Source organism: Ambystoma mexicanum, chromosome 12 (genome assembly GCF_040938575.1).
Source record: "Ambystoma mexicanum isolate Mex_15411 chromosome 12, UKY_AmexF1_1, whole genome shotgun sequence".
NCBI lineage: Eukaryota > Metazoa > Chordata > Amphibia > Caudata > Ambystomatidae > Ambystoma > Ambystoma mexicanum.
Genome location: NC_090936.1, coordinates 19585829 through 19610318, shown reverse-complemented (window position 1 = coordinate 19610318; position 24490 = coordinate 19585829). Strand labels below are relative to the sequence as shown.

The window sequence follows — 24490 nt, the reverse complement described above, 5'->3', positions numbered from 1 at the left end:
GGACATCCTCTTGGAGCTGGCTATACTTCCTTGCTGCTGCAGGAACTGAAGTGCCAGGGAGAGGAACACTAGATTTGGAGTGCATCACTTTTAAGCTGGCCAAGAGCTCCAGGAAGATCCGGCGTACTCCCAGGAAGCAGGACTGACCGAGGCTGAGCCACCTCAAGAGTGCTGGACCCCAGATGCAAGGAAAGCCCATCTCAACAGCCGGGAACCGCAGTGGTGTTATTTGCTATAGACGCGAGGAGCTGAAACCGCGAAGTGCCACTGATTTGAAGATTGCCGTTTACTGTCACTGACCGTCCCATTGCAGTACTGGAGTCCCCATAAGTCCTCCCTCTTGTCCCCACGACTGAGTCCCAGGAACAACAGGATCTGCAGATCTGCACAGGAACAGTAGTTATCTGCCACCTTTTTCTTCCAACCAAAGGTACTGTACAGTCTAAGAGAACTTACCTCTTGTTGTGTAGCCTTGCTTGTTCTCAGTTGAGACTTGTCTTGGTTGCTCTGTAGAGTTACTTGCATCTTCTGCTACTACTACTCACACGCCTAACAGCTTGTGGCAGTACATTGATTCTTATTTTCTACAAAGACTTCTAAAACATTGTACAAGACTTTTATTTACCTGCAATAAGTGCTTCAGCTCAACTAGACTTTTGCCCAATTGACATTGGCCTAGCCTAGCTCCCTGAATGACTCTTCTCTCCTCTGACATTGTGTTGCACCTATCCTTCCAAGAAAGGGTTAACTTGCTCTGCATTGGGGGGTTCAAAAGTACTTGCCTGCTTCAGAATATTTGTGTGATCTCTTGTTTATTCTAATAACCCATGTCCTTTGACACAAATCTCAGTATTGCTCTAAATGTACCAGTGATATATTAATATCCACAGTGTCCTACCGATTTAAGTCACCTGACGGTGTAGGAAGTGTCTGTGTGCCATCCGCAATGGGTATAATCTGATTTAGAGAAACAGAGTGTGTATTATAAGTGTTATATATATATATATATATATATATATATATATATATATATATATATATATATTGATTGCTCCCTTCCGAAGAAGGCTTATTCAAACTGACTGTTAAATTAACCTTGAGTGTGAAGTGTTTATTTGGATACTTGTCACTGTGAATCTCTTTGTAACTACCCTACTGCTCACATTGACCCCTCTTGAGATGAGCCTGGCTGCTCAACCACACTACCAACCTGTGTAGTACAGACTTATACCAAAGGTTGGGTTTCTCTTGCCAGGAGGACAAGGTTGTTGTAGTGCACCCTAATGGTCCTGCATCAAATCCTGCCTAACACCTGCCTACGCTCCAGAGTGTCTGAGAAGACGGGAAGCGAGGGAGGAGTCCAAAACTCTGCAGCCCTTTGTCTTTACCCTTGCCTGAAAGGAACCAGTTCCCACTGGGGACTGGGGGCGCTGGCTGTCCGGATTGGACAGCCAGACTGACCCTTCCTGCAAACTTGCAGAAGGTGTTGTGTAGTTCCTGATAAATACTCCGATCCTGGAAGCTGCTGACAAGTCGACCACTGGAGCTGAATCCGAAGAGGAAGTTGAAGAAAAGATATCTGTAGCGATTTCCACAGACCGGAGACCATGGTGTGTAACCAGACCATGATGTAACCCTTACAACTGACCTGGGGGTCCCGAATGCAACGACTCCTACCCAGAGGCTGGTGCGATCCACTAGTCTCAAAGATGCGTGCATTTTGAGCCATCCCTTGACGTTCTGCGACCTTCCTGGGCTTCAAACCGCCAATACCCTGGGACCTGCGACCATTCTGCGGTGCATCATCTTCCGAAGAACAAATCTTCATGAAACTTTGGTGGACTCCTGCTGGCCCTCCAGAAGCAAGATTAAACTCCTCAAAGTCAGCTCACCAGAGTGCAGGACCGAGCAAGAGAGGTGAATGGACCGGACGCAAACCGCTCTTCACTGGTGTCTCTGAAAAGGCGCCAAATCTACAGATCTGTGTTGGAGCACGAAGACTCCTTTGCTTGGAGTCCTCTGTCTCGACTGCTGCTGTGAAATCCCATCAAGAGTCCAGACAACAGGACCCAACCTGCGAGTACTACTTATCTGTCTGAGGTTGAGAGTAGAACCTCAAGGTTCCAGTTGCGCAGCTCACAGAGCTACCTGTCAGGACTAGAGCGCACGTAGAGTCGTTTTTACTCACCTGTTTTTTTTCTGAGCTCACTAGTTATGTTTACCCACCACCTCGCAGCTAGAGGTCTGGGCCGTCCTTCTATCGTCCTAACTACTCTACACTGGAAATCACTATCATTAGAATTACGCCTGGTAACGTGCTACCCAACGTTTAGGAAACAACTAAAAGCTTTAGTATTTGAATAGCCTCCCAGACTTGTTACAAATCGGTGCTAAACCTGTACTGAATCATTCTTCCCTGTTTGTCCCGTCTCTTCTTTTTCTTGGTCCTTGTGTATGTATAGCTTTGTGATGCCTGTGAGCTTTCGGCGCTTAAGAAACAAAGAAATAAATATATTTACAAAATAAGTAAACTTTTAAACACTTGTCCTCTTTTCTAGGCAACGGGCACAATCCTTAGAAAGTTGTTCCCTTATTCTTGGAGCATGAGTTTTCTCAGTGGCAAATGGAGGGTCACTAGGTCTCTAGTAACCAACAGACAGTTCAGGAAGGCACAGACGTAGCTAAAGTCAGAGTTCCTAAGGAAGACTGTTCAAACAGGTAAGTGTTACACTTGGAGAGGTTGAAAGGGTCCATGGACTTCTGAGAAGGCACGCTAGGAGGATTCCAGCAGAGGGCATGGGTGAACTGGATGAGAGGGCTCACATCACAAGAACTCCCCAAAGCTTTACAGAAATCGCAAAGGCTTAGGGTAGGTAAATACCCCAGCCAACCGAGTACTTCAGCTCAGGGGAGACTTCAGGATCTGCAGCCAAAAACCCGGTCGAGAAGACAGGACACTGGAAGGGCTTTTACAGCGGGGATCACAGGAAAGGCTCTAGGCAAGAGGCTCTTTGCATTGTTTACTCAGCACAGAAGAAGAGGTTGCCGCGGGGGAGACTTCAGGATCTGCAGCCAAAAACCTGGTCGCTGGATTCCTTGTCATGAAGTCTGAAAACAGGACATTGGAAGGCAGCGTGGATCAACGGGGAAGGCTCTAGGCAAGAGATTCTTCTCAGCTGGCTGCAGCTCTGTGGTTTTGGTGCCCTTTTCTGGAGTCAGAAGAAGACAGAATATCGCTTATTGGATTTGCGTCGCCAATCTGGTCTAGCACTCTAGTGAGGGGACGTCAAGGACTGGAGTAACGTCTCTGGAGAGCCAGGAGGAGGCCACTGAAGTTTCAGCTCAATCCGGAAGACCCAGCAAAGCACAATGGCTGGAGGTCCCAGAGTATTGGGGTATTGCAGCTCCCCAAGGTCGCAGCATGACGTGTGATGGCTCAAAAGGCAGGTCTTCTTGAGCCCAGTGAATCTCACCAGGCTCTTGGTCGGGTCGTCCTTTTTGGGATCATCAGGTCGATTTGAAGGAAGGGTTACAGCAGGCTGCGGTTACACAGCAGGCTCTCCAGTCATTGGAAATTGCTACAGCCGTCGTTTCTTCATCTTACTCTTCGATTTTGCTCCAGTGATCGATTACCTCTTCAGCTTCCAGGATCAGACTTTTAAGCAGGACCCCAGCCAATCAAACAGACGTGCAACGTTCAAACTTGAGGGGTTGGCAGTTCTTTCATGACAGCCAGCCTCCCAGTTTGAACTGGATTCTCGCAGGCAGGCTGAAAGACAAAGGGCCTCAGAGTTTTGGACTCCTCGCTTCCTGGCTTCACAAACAGTCTGAAGCCTGAGCGGGCTTGACCAAAGTCTCCCGTCGAAGATAAAATCACAGAAAGGAATTTCCCACCCTGGAGGGCAGGGGAAAAAGACCAAGAAGCGACAAAAAGCACGAAAATGCCAAAAAAAAAACAGGTTCAGAGTGAGGGGTGGGGGCTTTTTGGTAAAATGGGCAGCTGTGAAAACAGTCTGTGGTAAAGGTGCTCCGAATTTGGAGAAAGGTTCACTGGCACCAGCCATTTAAGGTAAGCTTGTCCCTGTAACATAATTGTTACGCGGCTAATGAGAAAGGGCCGTACTAGGCATTAGCAGCTCTGAAAACCAAGTTGACATGCTAAGTGTAGCTTGGGCATTTTAAAGCGATTCAATGACCCAAAATACCTGATATGGCCTGAGGGTGCGGTCTATAAAGCCTATATAACTAGTGTTCTTCTTGAAAGTATAAAGTACTTACAAGGTATTAGTCCCTCAGCAAATTCATTGCAACCTCCCATATGGATTTACTACAAAAATCTGCCTGAGCCGTCGCCTCGGAGTTAGCTGCAGTTATGCGCTGACCTAACAGTATCATTTGAATATGGTGTTCTGAACAATCTGTGGGCTGTATTTACCCTTAGTACCCAGAAATGTCTCATCCACCAATGAGCTTTGGAAACTAGGGGCTACATTAAGTAGTATAACCCCGACGCTTACCACAATCAAACACTAATTCACGCACACACTCCCTTACGCTCTACATCACCTCCCGCTCGTGTTCCGTACCCCCATTGTGAGTGCGTGGTAACCGGCCTCCATTGCTCATCACTGCTCTGTCACCAGACTGCAACGGCTGGAGAAACCTTTTCACCGAAACACTATCCTCCCAATTTCAGACTCTGGTTGAAGTGGCCTTTCCCTACACATTGGTGCGACATCGGAGCTAAGTAAGACCTAGAAACAATGAACTGACAAACAAGTAACAAAGACGATGATAATTCGGTAGATCGCACCATAATGGCATATTGTGAAAATACACCACATGAGCCCCTTAGGACACATTCAATAGTTTCCTTTGGCCTGCTTGGTTACCAATCTTTGGATTACTGGCTAGAAAAAGAGGATCCTCTTTGTTTCGGCACACTCGTCCTCCACCCTTCAGGCACCTGTCCCACCTCGTCACAGACTCATCAGTATCAGCACAATAAGTAAACAACCTTTCTGCGAAAGTGCAAAAATACCAGAGGGCCCAGCATAGCTGGGGCTAGCAGGCCATTACCAGCCAAGCCCGTCCCGCTGCTCAGCGATACATTCTACGGTCTCTACTGCTTCTTGCAGCCTGCAGACTAGCCAATGAGAACAGTAAGTGAACCTCCCAAGGTTTAGACCCTGCACTATTTCTGTATTGGGAGTTTTGGGCCCCAGACACTGAGTTCAAGGCACAAGCACAGAAAGGGTGCTTAACAGGGTATATGGTCACATAACTCCCAGAAGGGCCCATTGATGGGTTTTATATAGCTGTTATATTCCAAATCTGGTCTTTTTGTTATTTTTTATTTTTAAATAAGAGCATGAGTAGTAAGCCCTGGCCTGGGGACAGAGTAATCTGCCTTAGAGGTTGTAGTGAGTTGGCTGTGGGACAGGAGAATGCCAAACCTGGTACTTTGAGGGGAGAACGCGGGTACAGAAGAGGCTGCGAGGGACGACTGCACTATATGGTCCTGGCCTGTGCCTGCCTGGTGCGGCTTAGGCAAGGATCCGCGCAGCAACAGGGGCGGCCTGGGAAAGATTGAAAAAGGGCTGGCGATGGGGCTCACAGCGGGGCTCAGAGTACCCTATGTGCACGGCAGAAGTGCAACTTTAGAAGTTTTTTTTATTTCTTATTCCTCCTTGAAGGTATATCTGGCTGGTGCTCTGGCAAAATGTCGGAATACACCGCTAGCCTTCATTGGCCCCCATGTGCTCCTGGTTCTCTTATTGGTGGGATGAAAGTAGTCAAACACAGTAAATGTTCTATGAACGCATAGGTGGTCCCTGTATTTATTACTGCTGCGTGACATTTGTGAAACCTTCATCTGCCATGTGTGTGTTCATCTAGCTCTGTGGGCATTTTGAGTGTGCAGTCCTCCCCACGTCTGGGTTTTCTGTAGACCAGAATCTGGCGATTAAACCAAAAAGGATTGTATATGATATGATTGGTCATTTATAACGCTCTTAATACCCAGAGGTTTCTAAGCACGGTCCAAGGGATGGAACCTGTGGTGCTCCGTGTCGTCTTGCTTCCAAGGCGAGCGTGTTGCCCCTGAACTATCCTCCCGATGCATTGCAAACTGTCACTTGAGTGTATGTTGACTGCAACCTCGCAAAGTGACAATGAAAGACAAAAAGAGTACTAAATGAAAGGGCATGTTATATGTTTCAAAGTTTTTTTGCATTGAGCCCGAGATTGGTTTCTTCTGTTTTTTTTCTTTACCCTGCCATAGTACTGTTTGTCCTAATCTGCCATGTTCTTTCCACTTGGAAGCAACGTCCTGGTCTACAAGCTTGGAGGGACATCGCTGTCTATCACCATCATAGAAGTCAACAGCGGCATGTACCGCGTCCTCTCTACGAATACGGACGGCTCTATCGGCGGAGTGTATTTCACAGAAGCTTTGTCGCAGCATCTGGCCTCTGAGTTTCAGAGGTAAGTGATCGCCAGCAGATAGTTATGCATGTGCTTTTTACATCTGCCCCCCGGCATGACACCGACCTCTGTGGTTTACGCTTCTCGGTTACGCTCCCAGAGCAATTTTACCAATGTCTAAGAAGGTGGAGGTATTTAAATGGTTTATGTAGTCACGCCTAGATAGACTGAAGACCATGTAAATGGCAGTGGTTTGTGGTATTAACCCCAGTAACATAACAGGACCTGTGCCAGGAGGCTACGTTTATCAGGGCTGTATTGTTTCAACCACCAGAACGTGACGTCCAATATGCTGCATAGTCTAAAATCAAGCCGTCGCAGTATATACCATCCATATAGAAGGTCAAAAATCCAGCAAAAGGCAACTCCTAGAACTCTGCTTTCCATTGCGGCCTGGTAGAGTAGGTTCCAACCTATGTTATGCTGTATGTGCACAATTCATCACCTATGCTATTGCACTCAAGAAGCGTTCTGCATACTGAATCTGGCCCCTTATAAATGACCAATACAATGAGTGCGCAGCCATATGGAAGGACACATCAGACCATCTCAAATGTTTTAGTAGATGGAAATGCTACCAATTAATAAAGATGTTTTTCCTAGTATTATACCTTAAGTTGCTGTAAAAATAACAAAACTATTGTTTCATTAGAAGCCATTGTGGTGTTGCTGATCGCTCCCACTTGACTGCTTGGATAGTGGCATTGTGTCTGCCATAATCCTCATCAAATGAGGACTGGACACATAGATTCTCCAGCCCCTTCCTTAAATGCTTGGTGCTGCATTTCATTAAGCTTTTCTGTCCTTTTAGTTCTTGCAGTAGCTGTGTTTTACTTCTCTCCAAGATCATTTGGAACAATAGAAGGGCATTTTTGACATGCAACCGACATGCTATTTTAAGGTTGGATGTGAATTTTAGCCGGTTAACTTACGGCGTTGCTACTGCTAGACCACACTGCATCCCCATTAAGTTGTTAATTTTTGTACATTGAGAGAACTACATTCTGTGGCCAATTTCATGCATAGAGTATCTAAGTGCAATTTTACATGACTCGTGTACAGATTTGAAGCTCGAGGTTCCACCCACTTTCAGCTGAAAAGTACGATCCATCCAGTAGAGCAGTTTTGGGCCAGGTTTTCTAAAGTCTACATAAAACTATACCTTGGGCAATACTGAAACTCCACTCTTAGTATAAGGCTGTACCACCTGAGGTATTTGGGTAGCGATGACCGAGCAGCCCTGCTTATTTTAAGAGGGAGAGGTCTGTAAATAAGTACAAAGAAATTGTAGCATACATATGATCCAAAGAAACACTGATACACTTATGTATTGTAAAAACAATGGTTTATTTTATATAAACATGGGCAAAGACAAATCTTTGGAAAGGTAAGTACTATATGATAACTCATACGCACAATTCTAAAAACCAACACAATACTTGGGTATCCAAACCAAAGTATAACCTTATTTCGAAGAGCAGTATTCAGTTCAAGGTGAGTAAAACCTAGTGATACACGTTTAGAATAGCGACATGCTATTCAGGGGGAGTAAATCCAGATCAGTTCGACTTTTAGAAAGATGCAATGTAATTCAAGGGAAGCAGGCCCTAATGTCAATAACCTACATTGTTATTCGCTTACTTATTGAAATACTACAGTTATACCAACACTGTTACAACATATGCAATTTATTCATCTTGAAGAATGGATACAGTTACACTCGGATTACTTTTCAGAACACTGTTCAAAGGTAAGTAAATAACTTGTATATGAGGGGCAGTCAGCTACTCATGGATAAGTAAGACTCTTTTAAAATGGCACTTAGCAATTCAAGGTAAGCACAACGCAATGTTACACGTTTTGAATGGCAGCAGCTATTCAAGGGGAGTGAAACGCTAAAACTCCAACACTATTTCTATTACAGAACTAGTCAGTTATACCAATGATACCCTAGAATTGTGTTCCACTCTTCTAAAAAGTAAGTGAACTCTATATGCTTTTCAGTGGGCCACAATGCAACTCTGGGATAAGCGAAAACCATTTTAGAAATGCACTAAGCAGTTCAGGGTAAGCAAAAACCCCATGTTACACATGTATTTATGTTTCCATGTGTATATGTATATTTATATATGCAAAGCCTGTGGGCATCTAGGCACTAGTTGCATCGCAATGAACAGAAGTCAAGGGGAGCAGGAAGCGGAGGAAGGACAGTCAGTTAAACAGAAGCGTTTTGAGGTGTTTTCTGAAAATGTTGTAGGAGGGCTCCGATCTCTGGTGTGAGGGCAGCTTGTTCATAGAGAGGGTGTCTGGGCAGGGAAGCTGGTGCCTCCTGCTTTAGCCTGTTTGAATCTGGAGGAGAGGAGACAGTGACTATAGGCTTCTCTCGTAGGTTTTAGCAAGGCATGTCTTTTTAGGGAGTCCACCAGGTAATCAGGCGCATCATTCAAGAGGCAGCGGTAGATGAGGGACAACATTTTGAAAATAATTCTGTCTTTGACTGGGAGCCAGTGGGCAGATTTCCTGGCGGCTGATGTGATCCTGAATGCCGATGTTCAGGGCGGCTCTGAGTGCATTGTTCTGGGTGGTTTGGAGTTTGTGAAGTTTTGTTTCAGAGGTGCCACCAAGCAATGAATTACAGTAGTGAAGTTGTGAGCAAATAATGACTTGTGCCACTTCCAGGTGGTTGGTGGTAGTGAGGAACGGTTTGCTAGCGTTGATGAGTTTGGTTGAATAGCTTGATGTGGAGGCGATGTGATTGACGTGGGGGAACATGGAGCGAGACGAGTCTAGGGAGACCCAGAGGGTCTTGACATGGGGTGTGACAAAAATCTTGTGGCCGTCGATAACGAAGGAGGTGTAGTCTTGGGGAAGACTCTTCAGACGGGCAGGGGTTCTAATAAGCAAGAGTTACGTTTTCTCGTTGTAGGCGGGCCCCATGTGGACGGGACAAAGACTGATATGCAAATGGATATTTCCCATCTGTGAAAGGTACACTGAGCAAAAGGCATGTGCTGAAAACTCTCACCTCAGAACAGGTTATCATGCCATGTTCTCTCTGGAGAGGAGCGCCTGCTACCTTTTGTGAAATATTGACAGACTGTTCAGCCATCCAGGCTTGGATGGATTCGTAGATCTGGTTGATTTTGAGCGTTTCTTTCATGTGGTCTCCAGTTAGGGGGATAAGGATTTGGGTATCGTCGGCGTAGTTTGTGTACGAGATATCCAAACAAACAAGACGGTCAAATGGGAGCTTGGTGTAGACGTTGTACAAGGTGGGTGAGACACATGATCCTTGGGGCAGCCCAAAAGAGTTGGGCGTTGGAGTGGCAGTGGCCTCACCTGCAAATACTCTCAAGGATCTGTTAGATAAGGACGCAATCCATTTGGTGGAGTCAGTGGAAACGTGGGCAGCTGAGGTTAGGGCAAGGAGAAGGAGCAGGTATAGGGAACCTTTGTCAGTGGCGGTGTTTCGCTGGTTTTTTAGGTCCAAGAGGGCTGTTTCAGTCCCATGTCTGGGGCGGATGCCTGACTGGCGGGCACTTAGAATGTGGTGGAGTGCAAGGTATTATTGGATTTGTAGCTATGCTATTCTATCCATGATTAGGAGAAGAAAGGGCATAGACGTTATGGGGTGGGGCTGGGTCAAGAGAGGTTTTTTTCAGGAGCAGTGATATCCAGGATTCTTTGAGTGCAATGGGGGCGGAGCAGGATGTGAAGGAGAGTTGATGATGGCAGCTATAAGCGGGAGTAGGGGGTCAGCACAGTCTTCGACTAGGGAAGCTGAGAGTATGTCACCCTTGCACCTTGAGAGTTTAAGACCCAAAATAATGTTGGAGAGGTCGGCAACGGTAGTAGGTTGGAATTTAAAAGTGGGATATCATCTCTCACAAGATCTGGTGTGGGGTGGGTGCTGGGCAATGTGGCTTGTTTGGCGTGAATTTTGGTTTGGAGTTGTTTGATTTTTCCTGTGAGGGTGTCTTGAATCTTGTTTCACCATGCATTGTCTTTAATGATGGCATCAGGGGGGATATGGGGTTCTCGAGTTCGCAGAGAATGGTGAAGAGTTCCCTTGAGCTTGAGGCTGCGTTGGAAATTCTTTCATTGTATATAGAGGCTTTGGTAGTGAGGATCAGATCTTAGGCTCCTGTTATTAGGGGAGGGAGTTTTGAGTCAAGTGCTTCTGCTGATTGCTTTGCTGCTCTTGTGGGGCACAGTTCCGGGGTGAACCAAGAGTTGTGGTGTTTTGGGTTTTTGGGTCTCATTGCTTTGAGGTGTGCCAACTCATTGACAGCATTCCAGAGCTAAAAATTGCAATGGTCGACTAGGGCCAAAGGGTCATGTGTGCCTGGGAGTGGCGAGTTGAAGAGGGGAATGATGTTGGGGCTCGTCGGGTTACGAGAGCTACAGGCCATGGGGATGCTATTCGCAGGGCTAGGTTTAGCGGGTTTGCTAATGGCTGGGATGGTGAAGGTAATAGTGTGGTGGTCTAGCCAACCATGGGCAGGGATGGTTGGATGATACTATGTTACAGATGGAAGTGAGTGGGTCCTTTGATAACTTGGGTGAATCCGAAGGCAGCTAGCGAGGAGGCAATGATCTAGCGAGGAGGCAATGATGGAGGCATCCATGTCATATGTATCATTGTAACCCAGGTTGAGGTCTCCTAAAAGTAGGGTTTTGGTGGTGGGTTTGAGGTGTGTGGCGATGAGTTGAAGGTCATCCTCGAAGGAAGCAATGGGTCTGGTGGGGGGGGGCGTGGTCTGGTATAGGAAGTGTATAGCAATAGTGTTATTATGTGAACATCGAAGTTTAGCTGATAGGGATTCGCGGTCGGGGATAGGTGTAGTGGATGTGGCATGTAGCAGTTGGGATTCTTTGTAGATGAAGGCTACTCCACCTTTTCGATCTTGTCTGTCGCTACGGATGATGGCATATCTTGCGGGGATGGCAATGGACAAGGTTGGGCCGGATGAGGGGGATAGCCAGGACACTGTGTGAGCGAGGATATGGAGATTGTTGATTGTGATGAGGTCAAGGATTTCATGGGGGTGTGCTGTGATGGCTCGAGTGTTGAGGAAGGCACAGTGCAGGGATGAGGTTTGTGGAATGGAGGTGTGGCTGGCAGAGTGTGTTGTGCGTGGTAGGTGGGTGTCCATGGGGACATGTGGGGATTTGGCGATAGATGTGTGAGGTAGTGAGACTGGGGGGACAGTCTGCATGGAGTGGTGGTTCTAAGTTGCAAGTTGCCATTCCGGACATTTGTGATAGGCAGGAGTGAGTGTAGGGCTATCGGTATCCAGATGGTTTTGAGTTGTAGTTAAGTGTTTCGGACATTGATGCTAGGTGGGCGAGAGTGGTGGCATGTTGGTTTGGGAGTTACGTGGGGGTTGTCTTCACAGTTGTACTGTGGGGCAGGATGGGTGCAGCCGTACAGTGTTATTTTTGGCTGAGCACATTCGCGTGGTGTTGGTGTGTTTAGCCATGAGCCTGTTTGGTGGTAGTGATTTAGGATTAAATGCTTCTAAGGCAAGGAGGAATGGAATAGGGGTTGGTGGCTCGTGCAGGCTGGTAGTCAGGCTTTCGTGCATGAGAGGTGGGAGGAAGGTGGTGGGGTGCCTGGGTAGCGGCTGGTCGGAGTGTGGGGTGGGGGTGTGAAACATTGTTTCGTAGGAGCCTATGCAGGCGGACTAATCAGCATTGAAGGGGGGACTGGGAGATGGTGCGGTTGGCCGCACCCATTGATGGTGGGGTTGTTGGCACCCTTGAGGGTCAAGGTCCTTGCTGAGTGTGTGGAGGCTAGGGAGGTGCTTAGTGTTAGCAAGCGCTCTGTTGCTATTTGGTCAGTGATGCACATCGTGGGTGACAGGCATTTGGATGAGACACTAGTGCTAGATTGCGGGGCACAGCAGGGGCCAGTAGCAGGGAGACATTAAATGGTATTGCCAGGCACATTTGTAATTGCCAACGAATTACATTCGGTGATCGGGTCTCCTGGCTTGGGATCGCTGCGGGCTGATGTGGGTGGCCATTGCGGCGAGCAGCGGAGAGCTGCAAAGAGGAGCCTGGGCCTTCATCGCCGTCTTCGCCTGCCGGTCGTGGGCATCTCTTTTCGTAGGCCAAGTGCGTGGCCAATCAGATGTATATATGCAGCTAGGTATGGGACAGACAACACGGCCTGTGTGTGCTGCTGCTGTTGGTGGCGGCAGCCTTCTTATCACGGGTCCCCACAGATGCAATGGAATGGGAGAGGGCACACTCCTGTGTCCCTGGGTGCAATGAGAGCTCTGACCCTCGCAGCGGAGCTGCAGAGAGGAGCGCAGGCCTTTGCTCTGGGCCTTCTCTTACCGTCTTCGCCTGCCAGTCGCATGCATCTCTAAGTGAGGGGCCAATAAGGCGTACATATGCAGCTAGGTAGGGTGAAGACACACAGCCTGTGTGTGCTGCTTTTGTCAGCAGCGGCCATCTTATCACGGGTCGCCGCGGTTGCAATGGAATGGGAGAGGGCACACTACTGTGTCCCTCGGTGCATTGAAAATGGCAGTAAACAATTCAAAGTGAATAACCCCTATTGGTAAGCTTTTAAACCTATTCAGTTTCAAGAATAATAAAACAATACCAGCCCAGTTACTTTTTAGAACTGTGGAATACAATTCAAAGGTAAGTAAATAAACTTGTTAAACTTTTAAGAATGGCATTAAGTAATTCACAGGTAAGAACTTTAGGACACTTCGGTAACTTAATCTATTTCAGAGTTGCAGTTGCAACACAAACACCTTTAGCAAGTAAGTACTATTTTCAAGACAGAAGCCTCATCTTTTAAAGTCCTTCCATATTCTAAGGCATGAGTGATCTCGGAGGCAGAAGAGGGACCGTGTGGTCTAGGAGTCAACAGTAGGCAGGTCAGGATGATGCTCAGATGCAGGAAAGCCAGAGTTGTAGAGGATCTCTCATTCAGCAAGTAAGTACAGACTTCAAAGTTAGTAGAAAGTGTTCATGGACTTGGTAGAAGGCTCCCTAGATGCGTTCCAGTATTGGGCCTGGACGAACGATATGGGCGAACTCCCAAACACCCAAATCACCCACACTGGATTGACGCAAGACTTAAGGCAAGAACTACCCAAGCCAACACCGTACCTCTGTAGTTAAAAAGAGCTTGCAGACATACACCTTCACGATGCAGCGGCACAGGTCCTGGCATTTGGATTCTTGGTCATGGTGATGAAAGAACAGACACTGGATGGGAACTTGCAGCAGCAGACGACAGAAAAGGCTCCCAACAAAAGATTTTTCAGTGCTTCTCGTGGCTCTGTGGATTTGGCGCACCCTTTTACAGGTACCAGATGAAGGACGGTTATCGCCAATCGAACTCTCTTCACTCTCTTGGTCCAGCACTCAGGAGTCCACCAAAGTTTCATTGAGAATCGGACTTCGGAAGATGTTGCACAGCACTTAAGCTCAAGGTCCCCTGGTTATTGCAGGTTTGCAGCTCTCAAAGGTCACAACACGTCGAGGGATGGCTCGTTTTGCAGGTTGTCTCAAGACTAGTGGGTCTCGCCAGCTTCTGCGTAGGTGTCGTCATCTTCGGACACTCCCGGTCACATGGAAGGAAGGGTCAGAACAGGCTCCAGTTACACAGCAGGCATCTCCGGTCGCTGGAATCAGCTGCAGCCACCTTTCTTCATCTTCCTCTTTGGATTCAGCACCAGTGGTCGACTTGTCTTCAGAACTCACACACAACTCGCCCTACAGTTTACAGAAAGGGGCAGGTGGCTTTCCAATCGGGACAGCCAGCCCTGAGTAGGAACGGGTTCCTTTCAGGCACACCAGAAGACATAGGGCTGCAGAGTTTCGGACTCCTCCTTCACGACATACCTACACACCCACACCCCACCCCACACACCCCACATACACACCCACCCCACCACCCTACACACACACACACACACCCACCCCACACACACACACACACCACTCAGCCCTCCCACACCCCTTCCCCCCCGGGAAAGGACAGCACATAGGACGGCAGAAGAAGGACCAAGAAAGGACAAGCACACAAAAAGTGGCACAAAAAAAAGAATCTACTATTCTATTCTGTCTGGCAATCATGCGTGTATAAACCACACACAAGTCAGTAAGTATGTCCACTGTCACCAGCCTTAACAGCTAGCTTGTGACTGTAACAGAATTGTTATAGGAGCAGTGAGAAAGGGGATACCAAGGTGGGGTGGGCTGGGCTAGTCTCACAATATAAAATGTAGAGGGGATCAAAATCCCTCTCTGCCCTTGAGAACATGTGTTCTACAAGGTGTAAGTCAAGAGAAAATAAAGGGAAGCCCAAGGGGCAACCCAGCAGCACTGCACAGAAAGTGCTTGTTAGGGAGAATTTTCATTTCTGTGATAATTCCCTTTAGCCTTAGAGACCCCCAGCTCTTTAACTGGACTCTGGGCTTTTTAATTTTTTACTCCTGATTAATTGGGACCTTTTTCTCACTTGTTTGTTTTCCTGACTATGATTTTCTGTGTTCCTTACTGTTTTATGGAGTCTGGTAAACCACATAGGCATCTTGTTTGCATTGTAACACACAGCACCTTTTTGTGCAGTGCCACTGAGAAGACCCTTGGACTTCTCTTAATGTTTAACTACATTTTCTGGGTGTACTACTATTCCAAAGAATAGTAAAATGACACCTGTCTTACTTATCTTAACTTTATGGGTCCAGCACATACCACCCTATGTGGAGTGCTTAGGGGTTACATAGTAATTCCTTTGAACTCGTTCCTCATGTAACATTTTGTTACACTAACTCAGTTGAATGGCTGGTGGCAGTGTTTTACTACCTAGTGACATGTATCTGCATGCTGATACCTCTGCTGCAGTCATGCACCCAAGGGTGACCATTTTCTCAAAATGGCCCCCCGTCTACTTTTTTCGCTATTTCTTGTTAGTTTCTTAGGGGCTTTTACTCTGTTGTTTGCATCAGGGTTGAGTCCTTTGTGTGTTTTGCCTTTGGCAGGCTTCAGCCCAGAAGCCTGCCCAGCTCCAGTGTGTCTGGAAAGGCAGGAAGTGAGAGAGGGTCCTGAAATGTCCCTGCCCTTTGTCTCTACGTATGCCTGTGAATCAAGTTCCAACTGGCCGGCTGGCTGTCCTCGAGGACAGCCACCCTGCGGTGTGATTGACAGCCTAGGACTGTGAATGGATGGGAACTTGCATAAAAGTGAGGTTTTTGAGACTAAGAGCATAGTCAACTACTGGAGAACAACATCCGAAGCAGAAGACTAGAGAAGACGCCAGCAGCACCCTCCTGGGCCGCAAAGTGCCCAGTGAAGCCCTGCAGCTGTGCTGACCCCATTTTCGGATCGACAGGCAAGACCCTTAAAGGACAACCTCCTCCCTAAGGCTGGTGGAATCAACTAGCATCGAGACAAACTCTATTTTGGCACAACCCCTGACTTACTGCAACTTTCCAAGGCTGCAGAAACCCAATATCCAGGGTACCTCGACCACCTGTGAGTGCATTGTCTGTCGAAATCCGAATACGGCCAGAACTTCGTGGGCATCTAATGGACCCTACGTCCAGAGTCCCTTCGTTGATGCTCAGAAAAAGGTGCCAAAACCACTAAGAGCCACTGAAACTACAGAAATCCATTGCTGCCGAGTCACCCTCTCAAATGCTGCCACAGGAGCCCGCCAGACGTCCTCCCTTTCGTCACCACGACCAAGGGTCTGCTGTATTGCATCGTGAAGGCATCCAGCTGGAACAGCTTCTTCATTTCAAAGGTACTGTGAGGCTTGGGCTGCTTTATCCTTTTACCGTTTGGGGTGCTTCCCAGCTTTGGGAGTGCGATTTAACCCTACACTAAGTTGACCTCAACTTACCTGCATTGGCCTTACAGCTTATGCTTTCTAAAGGGGACTCCTCTTGAGGTGCTGTGATTTCTCTTTTGAAAACAGACTATTTGAGAACTTATTTCTGAGAAAAAGAGCATCAGAACTTTGACTTTGCACACTGACTTTGGCTGTCCTTCCTGGCTCCCTAAAGGCCCCCTTCTGAACCTATTCGGCTGTGGCAGTGCTTGTTCCCTCACAGGTGGTAAATGTTGAACACTTTAATACTAGGATAATAGAGTGCCTGCAGCAGTCTGTTCTGATCTAACACCTAACCTTTCCTTCCTTTAAAACTCAATACTGCAAAGGTGATGCTAATATAAATCCTATATTGACCTCAAATGACGTCACCTCCCAGTGCTGGAACATATGGACCATATGAATGACTTACTCACCTGCTTTATTGTTCACTTGCTTTATTGTTCACTTTTTTAATTGAATCCTAACTTGGGATTAATGTTACAGCTAATTACTGCCTTTTCAAGAATGCTTTAAATATCTTTGTGTCTAAATAAATACATAATTTATTATATAACTTATGTGTGTAAGTGTTTAATTGAATACGTGTTTACGGATTTCACTGTACAGCTCACATTACCCCTCTGTAAGATAAGCCTGGCTGCTCAGTCACGCTACCAACTTGTGTAGTACAGGCCTATATTAAAAGGTGGGTTACCTAATACCAAGAGAATTCCTTGTGTAGTCCCACACCAGTTGGACTGCACTAGCTCTTAACTAGTAGAGTGTGTGTTGCAATAATAAAATGTAGATGCCCAAACGGATAACGGAAAGGATAGATTAAAAAATAAGCTATGGAGAGTCCACAAAATGACACCCGTTAAAAAAAGTAAAAGAAAGAGTGAGTGGGGGAAAAGGGTATCCACTCACTCGGAACATAAAAAAAAGAATCCTCAAGTCCAGCTAAAAGTGCCGGGGGTCTCGCATATGAAAGTGATTTGGTATATAAATGAAAATCTAACCAAACAATGTCTACTTGTTTTATGTTTGCTGTAATATAAATAACCTGCAAGCCCCAGAACTTCTGCAAAAAAAACGTTGCCTTAGCAAAATCACAACCCAGCATATACAACCCAACTGTAAGCTCAGATCTCTGATACCAATGGTAACTTGTCACACATGGGCGTGTAACCTCAATCTGATCTAAGGGTCTTGTAGAAGCAGTGTTTTGTGGATTCTGAAAGCAATACAGTTGATATTGTGTGTTCTCTTTGCAATGGGGAACGCAGTTGAGGCTAATCGTGCCTGGTGAGATATGGTCCCAGGGCTTGAGTGCCAAAATAAGTCTCGTCACTTGATTTTGGATGAGTAGGATTTGGTCCACTTTAAGTCCTAGGCAGAGCATATCGTCAACTTGATTTTTCATTTTTCATTTCAATTGACCAGCTATCTTTTTTAAATAATATAAATGTTTAAATGTTTTTTTTCCTCATGCAGATCCTACAAACACGACATAAAAAAAAATGCCCGGGCAATGATGAAGCTGATGAACAGTGCAGATGTGGCAAAGCATGCTTTATCCACCTTGGGAAGTTCAAACTGTTTTGTGGACTCCTTGTACGAAGGCATAGACTTCGATTGCAGTGTATCCAGGTAACCTGAACAGATGACCGACTGCAGGGGTGGACTGGCCTATAGGGAACTCTGGAGATTTCCCTGTGGGCCTCTGCACCCTGGGCCTCTTTTATGTGGTATTTCCACATTTTCTCATAGGAAAAGCATTGGGCTTGCTGAGAATGTGTCATATGGGGCCACTTTGAACATTATTTCCAGGGCCTATGTTGGTCCCCAGTAATTTTTTCCAGGGCCTCTTTTAATTCCCAGTCCACCCCTGACCGACTGTCTTTTTTTTTTTTTTCCTTTTTTTTTAAGTGCTTGTTTAGTTCAAGAATGTCCTTAAGTTATATGTTCCTTAGAAATAGGAATGTTTCACAAGGAAAATTACGCCTGTGGGAACCCCATCCCCAAGTGCCCTCCACCCAGTTGATCCTCCATTGCTTCTCCACCCCACGGTGAGGATCCGAAAGCTGTGGCCTTTCCCTGGCCACCAGAGGAGAGGATCCAGGGGAGTAAGAGTGAGGATATCCTCAGGTTTCTCACACTATACAGAGCATCAATACTCCCCAGGACTGAGGTCTTAGGAAATCTTGCATGTACACCAATGGAGGGAATGTGATTGAAGTGTGAGACGGTGGAATGTCATTGCAAGCACAACCTAGGTGGTTGGAATGACATTTGGGATACTTATCTTTGTGTGAAATTAGTTTCTGCTATAGGAGTATTGGACCACTATGCTGTGGGGCACGTTATCTTAACTCTTCTCCACTAACCCCATTGTTCATCCTCATGTGCGCACACACTCCACCCCACCCCCTTATGACCCTCACATTGTTTCCAACCAGGAGATGGTTGGGCGGCTTCATATGTATGCTATGTGATAATGGCGGGCCGAAAATACATTGTTTACTTTGAATTTGTGCACGGTTATATTGATGTGACTTGTGTCCAAACGCTGTAATATCTCTCCTCTCATCCCCTCAAATGAACCTATTTATGCAGTTTTATACAACTCAGCATCTCAAATTACAATTTATTAGCATGCCACGCTGAAGATATGTCCTTTTGGTTGTGTCTCGCAGAGCCAGATTTGAACTTGTCTGTTCTTCGCTTTTCAATCGGTCCATTGAACCAATCAAAACACTGCTGGCAGAAGCTGGATTCACTGCAGATGACATAAACCAGGTGAGTGGGGCCACCCATCTTTACCTTTTCATAAGTTTGCCTTGTTTGAGGCACATGCTCCATATATTCCTGTCTTCTCCATTGGCTTGTCTCACCTGATCTGTAATTGCAGTGAGGTGCACTGTTGGTTCTGTAATAGGGGTATCAGGTAATAGTATCCCCATATATATGGTCGCCGTAAATAATATCGCTGGGAAAAGGTCATAGTGATATTATATGGGCGACCATATACATGGGGACAGGGGAAAAAAGAAAACAATTTAAAAATAAAATTTTTAAAAAAATGTACTAAAAATGTGGGGGTTGCCGGGGTGTCCCCCGCATGTTCCATGTAATAATGTCGCCACAAAAAAACGGCCATTTTTCGGCGATATTTTTGCATGCCGAGATTTTTGTGGCGACATTATTACATGGAACCGTAATAGGGTGGTCTCTAGCTGTATAAGCAATGTGTGGGGACAGATTTTGGTTTAGACACATTATAAATCTATGTGGTACTTTTATTAGCCAACAACGAAAGAAAGAAGGCCAAACATGGCTAGAAAAACTAGTTTTATCCACATTACCTAAAACATTCAGCCAAACCTCAGTACTGCTAAATGTTGTGCTTCTCTGAGAAACAACGTTGCCTTTATCACCTTTGGAGACTGATGCACGCCTGCCAGTAGTTCTTTTTCTGTGCTCGGTCTTTGTGTCTCGTTTTTGTCTGCTGTGGGGCACAACTCTGTAAAGATTTGTTTTATCTGTTCTGATCTTGAGGCGAGTGAACGTTTCCATGTAATAATGTCGCCGCAAAAATCTCGCCGGAAAATGGCCGTTTTTTGTGGCGACATTATTGCGTGGAACATGCGGTGGACACCCCCGCAACCCCTTTTTTTTTTTTAGTCTTTTTTTTTTTTTTTTTTTTTTTTTTTTTGCCCCTTTGCCCATATATATGGTCACCCAAATAATATCGCCACAACATTTTCCTGGCGATATTATTTGCGGCGACCATATATATGGGGATATACCGAGTGAACTGGGTGATTATCTAGGGATTCTGCTAACACTTTGCGATGGTACGATGATGGTTGAAAATAGATCACTTGTCAATTTGAACTAAGTTAATTCACTTGACTCTGATCTGTTAGAAACGTTTTTCACAGCAAGGCATGAAGATGAAACATGCGCTACAACTTGATTTTCTGTCTGATTGGGGTGAGGCCTTAGCAGATTTTGAGCTGAAACAGTGTTGAGCTTGAGGCAATCTGCAAACTCAAAAAGGCAAGGCATTTGTGGGGTGGCAGATGATTGAAGGAGGAGGACCTAGCGTGAGTTGGGGCAGCATGGCGCATTTCAGAGACTGGGCGAAATAAAACAAGACAAGAAAACAAGTAGAATGCTTGTCCACAGGGCTAAAAACAGAGAGTTAATTGTCTTTTGCCAGGGGTGCTAGCAAAGCAACCATTACATAGGCATCCACTTCATTGGGTTGATGATCGAAAATGATGCATGGTTCAGTGGACTTCCATTGAAGAGGGATTGTGTACTGTAGGACGGGACAATATTGGTCCACTTTTGAGAAATCAATGTATATTGTAAAGACAGAGTGGACATAGGGGTCTCAACGTTTTTAACCAGGACAACAAAACTTTTGGACTATTTTGGGCTTCACTGTTAACAAAGAATTATAATCCTTTGGGTTTTCAAATATAACCCCTTATAGCAAGTAGGAGGGCATACCGTTGATGAAAGGGAGTATATCCATAGAACATGTCATGTGCCATGGCCACTTACATCGTGGCTCTTAGTATTTAATTGAGGTGAACACAGAGGACTTTTGAAATAGGATAGTCGTTTATATTGGGTGGGTCGGGCAACAGAGATAATAAAGCTAACCAGATATTAATTAAATGCCCCAGTCATGTACTTCATCTTAGTGAAGCCAGGTCCAGGGCAGTGTAATTGATGCACCAGGTTTCTAAACATTGTAGATCTCGGGCTATTGAAAAGGTTTCCAGAAGCGGTGCTGATAGAGGCTTTAGAAAAAATTTGACCCAAACCAAAGTAGTACTTGTGTCTGGGCTATATATGTGTGTTTCACATACAAAATGTACATGCTGCACCTGTGCGATTAGAAAATGGCATTGTGCCCCATGCCAGCTGGACTAAATTGAATTTGAGTTTGTGTGCATCAACGCGTAATTGACTATTCTAACAACATTTAGTGCAGCCAATACATTTGGTAAGAACGTACTGTGAATGAACCGTGAAGCAAGACACAGACAAGAGACTTAAAGTTCAAACAAAAGATATTTATTAACTTAAATGTCAGGATGGTTGAAGGCCTAACTTGACGTATGGTAAGGTGGGATTTCCCCATCTGAATAAAACTAAGGAAAGTGTGAATCAAAAGAGTTCAACTTAATAGTCTGTGTCCAAAACTTATTCTTGCCCTAGAACAAACAAATGTGTAGGGATGTCAAAGTCAAAATTAACAGTGTTTAACTTAAAGTTCTGAGCTTCTTCCAGCTCACAGCTTTCTCTCAGTTCCCGTTCCCTAAGCACAAGAAGGTTCCATGAAAGTGTCTGGAATTTCACCTTTCTCCAGTTCGAAGCAATATAGCTCTAAATCACTCCTGGTGTTCCCTTCTCCAAATTTCAAGACAACGCAATACAAATAATGGGGGTCTTGAGACTCCGAACCCATGACAACACATATGAACTTGCCACATCTCGGGGTTCCCTTCCACAAGACTTCAATGGCTCACACATGTTCCTTGGGGATTGTTCCTGTGCGGCAGGATACCTTCACCTGATTCCCTTTATTGATTCCCTGAATAAGGGTGTGCTCTTGGGCTCCTCTGGTTTCTCCTCGGCCGCCCTCGGCTCTGTCAACCCGTGTGACACCCCCCTTTCCAACTGGCAGCCTTGCCACACTTTAGTCACTTCTTAAGGTTCACTCTTTTAGGCTTTCCTCATTGTGCAGCCATTAATGTTATTCAATTGTAGTTCAAAGCTTAATGCAGTCTTGCGTTGCTTCATTATATTTGGCTACAAGATTTCATTCAACTTGAAGATTTAAGTTTGTTGTACAGCATTCATTCAGCATTTTATTGGTTTTTTTAAATGTTCAATTTTCCTTTTAGTTCGGTCTTCAATATATATTAGTTTTCAGTGCTTTCATTCCTTGGTTGAAGACTTTAGAAAACATTGCTTGTTAAAGGCTTGCTACCACTTCAACAAGCGTAATCATTTCAAACATGAATGATTCACAGCGTTCAGAGACTTTTGAAAATGTGCTTGTTCCTTTAGCAGGCCACGCAACCACTCTGTTACATTGTATTCAGCTTCAGTCCTCATTGACAATAGCAATTAATTTTATGAAACGCACTGTTACAGTAACACCCGGTTTCTCAAGCTCGGAAACTCACCGGCTCATTGTGAAGTCCTCTTCTGTATCGCATTCACTTGTCGGCTTCCTTCCAGAGGGCCTATCTCTGTCCCTTTGGCACTCTGGCACTCTTGCAGCGCCACGGGAGAACAAGCAGTTCATTAGGGGAAGTGAATGATGACCCCACATTTGGTCTCCTTCCTTCGTCTTCCCTCTGCGCCACGGAGCTCCTGCTCCCACTCCACACCCTCAGCTAGGTCTGTCCTCCGTGTACTTCTTCGGCAGCAGCACGGCTCTCCACAGCTCCCTTCACTTCTCTTCCCTCACCTTTCTACACCCGCCCCTTTTATACACCTGAGTAGTGTAAAGGGGTTACAGGTGCAAGTCCTTTTCCTTAATTGTCTGACTATAGTTTGGCTTATTAGCAAGACAAGCAGGATCCTTGCAATGGTATTCCTCCGAGGCCCTCTTCCTCGTCATGGACCAAAGTGCTGCATGTTGGTGTGCATTACTACTAGTCGTCCTCTTACTCGTCCCAGTACTGTCAAATGTCTCATGTTGAAAAATGAGGGGCACTGGCTTATAATAGCCCGTAAAGGTCTGGGGAGTGTTAGGTTTCTCATCGATGGAAAAAGGGGACACCATGTCTTGCCCAAGGGTTCCCCACTCCCATTCCTCAAGGACCCTCCACCCAGGTGATCCTCCCTCGCTTCTCCCGCCCCAGAGTCAGGATCCAAGAGCGTTGGCCTTTCCCTGGCCACCTGGCCAGAGTATTCAAGGGGAGTAGGAGTGAGAAAACACTTGGGTATCTCACAGTAAATACAATAATTATTCAGGCAAGTGTATAACCAACTTCTGTTTAGAAACAAATCATTAGAATTGTGCTTGATGTTTACAAAAGAAACATTAAGTAAATCTCAAAAAGTAGCCTACCTAGTCATTCAATATCCTTAATAGCCTGCCTATTTACAAAAGACACAAAGAAAATATCTGTCAATCAAAAGAGTCCCCGGTTAATCAGCAGCCTCACTATTATACTTTATTTCAATGGATTATCAATCAAAGGGAACTCTTGTAGCTGGCATGTCCAGCATTCAAGGTTTCCTGTTCCCATTCATGTCCCGGTATGCCAATAATAAAAAACAACCTTCTTGTCTCAATTTTCTGTGCCAATTCATATTATTTCCATTGCGTGTCTTACCTTTTTCAAAACATTGTTTGTGGGGTGCATCCTAGCTGGGCTCAGCTTATATCAAACGTAGAACGAAAAATGAATGAGTGTGTTGGTGCGAAATGAGTGACCATATATAAAAGCCATGTAACAGACTGGGATGGGGGTGGAGGGGTATGCTGGTTTAATGCAGTTAGAGCTGGAGACTCAAGTATATTATTTAGTACTGCAGCAGGCATGGAAATGGGCATCAACACCTGATGTGCTGCTTTTTCACCATGTGATCAGATCCCTCTATTCTTTAACAAAACCTGTAATTACTCAGCTGACAAACTGATCATTTGTATTTTGTTTATTTGTATAGCGCACAAGGCCCGAGGGCAACCGGCGCATTATTTAGTTATAGACAGGTTACAGTCACAATATTGACAATAAAAATATACATAATACATAATCGAGGGTGTACAGGTTTAGACAATATTTACATAAAAAATATACAAAATATACATGATACATAATCAATGGTGTGCAGGTTAGACAGGCTGAGAAGATACAAAGGTAAGATATAGTGCAAAGACGGCCTATGATGCTGAGCTGAGTGTTCCATTGAAGGTTATGCCTAGTCCTGGGTGGACAGCCAGTCTTTGGCCTTACCCTTGAAGGCAGGGAACGAGGGCTCAGCTCTGAGTGGGTTGTGTTGCGTGTTCCACAGCTTAGCTGCAAGGACTGGGAAACTGCGGCCTCCAGATTTTTGGAGGTTGAAGCGTGGGATGACAATGGCGTGTGTGCTTCTGAGAGGTCTTGCAGCTGAGTG

General features: G+C 45.7%; 1 protein-coding gene across 1 annotated transcript in view; it reads left to right on the top strand.

Annotated features, from left to right (window-relative positions):
- Positions 1 to 24490, top strand: part of HSPA14 (heat shock protein family A (Hsp70) member 14) — a 71758-nt gene that overhangs the window by 33880 nt on the left and 13388 nt on the right. The window contains exons 8-10 of the mRNA XM_069627836.1: positions 6325 to 6486; positions 17828 to 17983; positions 19030 to 19132. Coding sequence (XP_069483937.1) covers positions 6325 to 6486; positions 17828 to 17983; positions 19030 to 19132 — 421 coding nt within the window. The remainder of the gene's footprint in view (positions 1 to 6324; positions 6487 to 17827; positions 17984 to 19029; positions 19133 to 24490) is intronic.